The sequence below is a fragment of the Panicum virgatum genome, chromosome 9K, assembly GCF_016808335.1.
Source record: "Panicum virgatum strain AP13 chromosome 9K, P.virgatum_v5, whole genome shotgun sequence".
Lineage (NCBI taxonomy): Eukaryota > Viridiplantae > Streptophyta > Magnoliopsida > Poales > Poaceae > Panicum > Panicum virgatum.
The window spans coordinates 53951929-53958128 of NC_053144.1; the positions used below are offsets into that span (position 1 = coordinate 53951929).

Consider the following 6200-nt stretch of genomic DNA (forward strand, 5'->3'; position numbering starts at 1 on the left):
GGAACAGTGCTCCGGTTCAAAGAATTTGATTTGATTTTGACCAAATAAAACTCCAAATTTCATATAACAACTTGAAATTTGGCCAAAATAAAAGTTGTAGAGGATAAAAAGATCTACAACTTTCGTTTTGGGCGGAAGTTGATTTGGAGCTCAGATCACGGACAAAAACGAGATCGAACATCGCTAAGACAAGGTTTAAAACGCGGACTCGGTTATCGCTAATGATGCACTTAAGACAGAATTAGCGATTAAACACGTGATTAGCGAGCACGATTAACACAGGGGTGTTACATCACCGGCGGCCAGACGCTGGTATGGCATCGGGGCTGCACAGTTGTGCACAGGAGAGGCACTGTGTACCCGTTTGAATCAATTTGACTCGAATTTGACCCTCCAAAACTCAGATTTTGATATAGGAACTTGAAATTTGGCCAAAATAAAAGTTGTAGAGGAAAAGAAGATCTACAACTTTCGTTTTGGGCGAAAGTTGATTTGGAGCTCGGATCATTGAGAAAAACGTAGCCGAACATGGCTAAGACAATGTTTAAAACGCGGACTCAGTTAACGCTATTGACGCGCTTAAGCCAGGATTAGCGATTAAACACGTGGTTAGCGAGTACGATTAACACAGGGGTGTTACAAAGATCTTCGCGAAACATTTGTGAATCTTCGTCGCCATGGCCTCAAGCTGAACCCGGAGAAATGTGTCTTCGGCGTGCGAAGAGGCAAACTATTGGGTTGCATGATCACCGAAAGGGGAATCGAGGCAAACCCGGAGAAGATCGAAGCCATTAGGCGGATGAAGCCGCCTACCACAAGAAAGGGGGTGCAGAAGCTAACAGGCAGGTTGGCTTCGCTGAACAGATTCATCTCGAAATCAGCAGAGAAGTGCCTCCCATTCTTCAAGGCGCTGAAAGGCTCTGGCAACTTTGAATGGGGCGAAGAGCAGGTGAAGGCTTTCGAAGACCTCAAGCAGTACATTGAGAAATTGGCAGTCATGTCCAGCCCCTCGAAGAAGGAGTTGTTGTTATACATCTCCACATCAGGTGCAGCCGTAAGTGCTGCTCTCGTCGAAGAGCGCACGATCGAAGGGGCATTGACACAGGTGCCTATATACTTCGTTTCTGAAGCCCTAAACGGGTCAAAATTTCTATACTCAGAAATGGAGAAGATGGCATATGCGGTGGTCATGGCAGCACACAAGCTTCGATACTACTTCCAGAGCCACAAAATCAAGGTTCCAACCTCTTTCCCACTTCGAGACATGTTTGAAAACAGAGAAGCCTCCGGCAGGATAGGCAAATGGGCCACGCAATTAGCTGAACACACCATTGACTTCGTCTCCAGATCAGCAATCAAGTCACAGGTCTTGGCAGACTTCATCGCAGACTGGACACCAGTCACACCTTCACAAGAACAGCCGAAGATAGAGGCAATATGGCAACTTGAGTGTGATGGGGCTTACCAGAGAGACGGAGCAGGAGCTTCAGCAGTCCTGACAGCACCTTCGGGTACCCAACTGAAGTACGCAGTCAGACTTGACTTCAATGGGTGCACCAACAATGTCGCTGAATACGAAGGCCTTCTCTTGGGTCTTCGCAAAGCAAGAGCGCTGGGCGTATGAAGATTAATGATCAGGTCTGACTCAGAGTTGATCACAGGCCAAATAAACAAACCAAACAGGGCTCTCAAGCTAGAATTGGCGAAGTACTTGGCAGCAGTGTGCAGCATGGAGAAATACTTCCTCGGGTTTAGTGTCCGCAGTTTCTCCGGAACAAAGAACAAGCAAGCTGATCAACTAGCGAAGGCAGCAGCACAGTTTGATCCACTACCGCCAGATGTCTTCTTCGAGACATTAAAGCAGGCCTCCATCAATTGTGCCGAAGAACCAGCTAAATTCGTCAACGCCATAACCAGCGAAGACTGGAGGGCCGCCATAATGGCTTATCTTCACGGAAACTTTGTCCCGGAGGATGAGAAGGAAGAGAAGCGAATGGTACTTCGGGCCAGGAATTACAGAATCATAGGCGAAGAGTTATACCGAGGGGGAGTCTGCGCACCACTCCTAAAGTGCATCTCACACAAAGAGGGAAAACAGCTGCTCGAAGAGATTCATGCAGGGATGTGTTCTTCGCACATCGCAACGAGGGCCCTGGTCGGCAAAGCTTTCCGCGAAGGATTTTATTGGCCATCGGCTGTGGAGGACGCTCACGACGTGGTTCGCACATGCCCAAATTGCCAAAGGCATGCCCCATACAGCAAATTCCCACCCGACGAGGTGCAGCTACTGCCTCCGGTATGACCCCTCGCGCGATGGGGCATTGATATTGTTGGACCATTGCCTACAGCTCCAGGAAACTACAAGTACACCGCTATGGCGGTAGAGTACTTCTCCAAATGGGTCGAGGCCAAAGCGCTTAGGGACATCACAGCAGGAGCCCTACAAAAATTCTTTTGGCAGAACATCGTCTGCCGCTTTGGGGTTCCGAAGAAGGTTATAGTGGACAATGGCAAGCAGTTCGATTGTGCAACTTTCAGGGAGTTCACCATTCAACTTGGCACCAACTTATGCTTTGCCTCGGTTTACCACCCGCAATCCAACGGAGCGGTGGAAAGGGCCAACGGCATCTTCGCAGGCATCAAGAAAAACATCACTGAGCTGCCGAAGGGGAAATGGGCAGATGAGCTGCCGAGGGTCATATGGTCTCATAACACAACAGAGTCCAGGACCACGAAGTTCACCCCTTTCAAGCTTCTATATGGTGAAGAAGTCGTAACACCCGAGGAAATCAAGCTAAAATCCTGTAGAACAACCGAAGGGGCAGAAAACATCGAAGAAGACATCAAGCCCTCAATTGATACAATCGAAGCTGGCAAGATACAAGCAGCAATCAACTTAGGAAAATATCAAGAGGAAACACAAAGGTGGAAGAACAAGAAAGTGAAGCCCAGAAACATCACAGAGGGCGACTTGGTACTTCGAAGAATACCGAAGGCCAAGCAAAAGGGCAAGATGCACAGCAAGTGGGAAGGGCCATTTATCGTCGCATCTATGGCAAGGCTAGAGGCCTGCAGGCTCCGCTCGCTAGAAGGCACCGAAGACCCTTATTCATGGAACAAGGACATGCTACAAAAGTACTACGTGTAGGAAATGTGTAAAAGTCACCGGAGGAAAATAACCGAAGGGGCTTGTAGGCCAAATTCTTTTTCTTTTTTGCGTCTTTCCTTTTTTCTCATGTGTAAACCCGCACAATGTACCGAAGGGCCCGTACTCTTTTCCTCACGGGGGAAGCTTTCGACTGTCCACTCGGACGCCGAAGGTGTGAGGTTTTTAACGAGGCGGGACCCTATGTAACCCCTTGTGAAATATAAACAAGGCCCCCACAAAAATTCTCGAAGGAACAAGCACGCTGCAAAGGCGCCGAAGCGTCTATCCCTCTTCGTCAAAGCGAAGAGGGGAGTCATCAGCGCAAGGTACAAGCCATAACGCTTGAAAGATGTAAGCATGAGGCACAACCCCGATTAAGGGCTTCGCTCCTCTTAGCTTCACTTCCGGAGAAATTAATAAAATCCCGTCGCATGAAAGCGAAGGGTGGAAAGTCCTGTCGCGCGAAAGCCGAAGGCTAGGCGCGATTCTCTCCGGCCAAAGAGCCGAAGGTCCCCTAACAAAATCCCATCGCATGAAAGCGAAGGGTGGAAAGTCCTGTCGTGCGAAAGCCGAAGGCTAGGCGCGAACCTCTCCGGCTAAAGAGCCGAAGGTCCCCTAACAAAATCCCGTCGCATGAAAGCGAAGGGTGGAAAGTTCTGTCGCGCGAAAGCCGAAGGCGCGGCGAACCTCTCCGGCTAAAGAGCCGAAGGTCCCCTAAAAAAAATCCCGTCGCATGAAAGCGACGGGTGGAAAGTCCTGTCGTGCGAAAGCCGAAGGCTAGGCGCGAACCTCTCCGGCTAAAGTCCTCACGAGCAAACTCGAACACAAAGGCGGCAGAATTAAAACGAGGCCCGAGGGGCTACAACACGTTTCATAGTCATCATCCCGCCAGTCGAGTGAAGGCGGGGGGGGGGGGGGGGGTGGCTTCGCAAAACAAGAAAGACGCACGACGCCGGTGAAGATGAACGAACAAAAAGGTGTTTGTAACCTCGCCCGCACAAAAGGGGGGTGGCGCATCGCAGAATATATTTGTGCTTAGTCGAAGGGTAAACGCCAAAGAAATTACATAATTTATTATGCATAAAGTACAGGTTTATCACACCACGAAGATACAAGTTAATACACTGTGAAGATACACTTTGCGCGAAGGCACGAAGAAATAAGTTACATAGTTACACCCGAGTTTATGACACCGCGAAGATACAAGTTATTACACTGTGAATACACACTTCGCGCGAAGGCACGAAGAAATAAGTTACATAGTCACATCCGAGGCCTCTTCCTCGAAGACTAGGCGGTCCACCTCAGATATGATTTCCCGGACCGCCACATCTATTATGTCTTCGGCTGTCCGTCGAAGAAATGCTTCGAAGTCGTCCCCTAAAACTGAGGGCAACACAAATTAACTAGAGCTCTCGTCGAAGATGCCTTTGAGTCAGTACATAAATTCATGAGGCGACAGGGGCTCTTCGTCCACCGGCTCCGGCTTCGGCTCACGGAGACCGGCGGGAGCACTATACGGCCTATCGGTATCGAGAATCCGTTTTATTTCGTGACGAAGCACGCGGTCAGCAAGGATCTTCGCATGTTTTTCGGGATCACGCTGAAATTCGGAAAAATGCTTTGTCTCGGTGTTCCGAAGATCGTAAACACGCTCCCTATCTGCCCAAAATTCTTCAAAAGAAACCAAAGGGTAACGGACATGGAACTTCGCCCAGGACGCACCAGCAACATAGAAATTCCCTCGCTTCAGCTGTCGAGGCAGCACGCCTTCGGTCACCTGCGCAGGGGCCAACGCAGGGTCCTACGCAGGCACCGAAGGTTTTTGTTTAAAAAAAATCATAATTACAACAAGTGGACTGTCACACGACCACGACCCTCACACCTTGCCAGCTGCACAGTGAGAAGAGCCCTCCGGGGCTTGGTCTTCGTCCGCCGGGGCTCAGTCGGTATTTCCTCCTTCGCCGGCCACTCCCTCATCGCCGTCATTGCCAGAAGGCGGCATAACACCTCCGCCGGCGTGGTCGCCGCCACCTTCGGCATCAGCAGCCGCAGCTTCGGCAAGGATGGGCTCCGCAACAGCGTCGGCTTTGGCTTGGAGCTAAAAAATATAAATTCCCAGAGATATAAAGATGCATTTAAGGGCGAAGAAAAGGCGCATCAAAAAGAAGATGAAAGTACCTGGGCCTTAATTCGATCCACTTCACGACGCACGATTGCGCGGCCTTCACCCTTGAAGAAATGGTCCTTGAAATTTTTGGCAATGTTCTTCGCAAGAACGGGCAGCGCCTCCGGGCGAACAGCAGCTTCTCCGGGCCATTGAAAACCTTCATCGCGGAGGCAACGGAGCTGGGCTTTCGTCACAGTGCTGGCGCTGGCAGCTTCAGAAGGGAATAAGCTGTACACCGCAGCACTTAGCGTGCGAACGGCGACAACAGCGCTAATATCCTCGTTGAAATGAGCCCCAGCGTCCAGCATAGCAATACATGCTCGGAGCCACTTGAAGAAGTCGTCCACCTCGACGGTGTCCCCCGAAGATACATCAGGAGCATCAAGCCCATACTTCTTCAAGATATTCGGAAGCTCTTTCTGAATCATGGTCGCCCCCGCTCTCACCGACTCCTTGAAGGAATGGAAATGTTTGTGCATAAGAGCCCGCCGCTTTTCGGCGTCGTTTTCGAGTAACTTCGCGGCCTTCGCTGCATCCTCTGCCCGGTCAGCTGCCGCCAGCAACTCCATGGTCAGGGTCGCCTTTCTTCGGAGGATTTGTCGAGGCGCCATTGTAGTGCTTCTTTTTCTCTCTCCAGTGCAGCCACCTTCGATTCCAGATCGGCGACGACAGCCTTTGAGCTCTCTTCGGCCGCCAACTGTCGAGTGGCACAGCGCGCAGCCACGAAGGCCTTCAGCGACAAATCTTGCGCACTCTCCAGCATGTTCGTCAGTCCACTTGCCATCAGGTCTTTTTCCATTAGAGGGAAGCAAAATGAACCACCCGCCTCCGCCAGTAATTCACGCTCACGGTCCCGGCTCTCAAATCGAAGAGACTTGACGA

The 6200-nt window shown here is 50.6% G+C and overlaps 1 protein-coding gene across 1 annotated transcript; it reads left to right on the forward strand.

Moving 5' to 3' along the window:
• The first annotated feature begins 799 nt into the window (after positions 1-799).
• On the forward strand, positions 800-3148 carry LOC120648132. The gene is made up of 3 exons (XM_039924882.1): positions 800-1511; positions 1662-1996; positions 2462-3148. The coding sequence occupies exons 1-3, from the start codon at positions 800-802 to the stop codon at positions 3146-3148; spliced, it is 1734 nt and encodes a 577-aa protein (XP_039780816.1).
• Positions 3149-6200: the final 3052 nt, after the last annotated feature.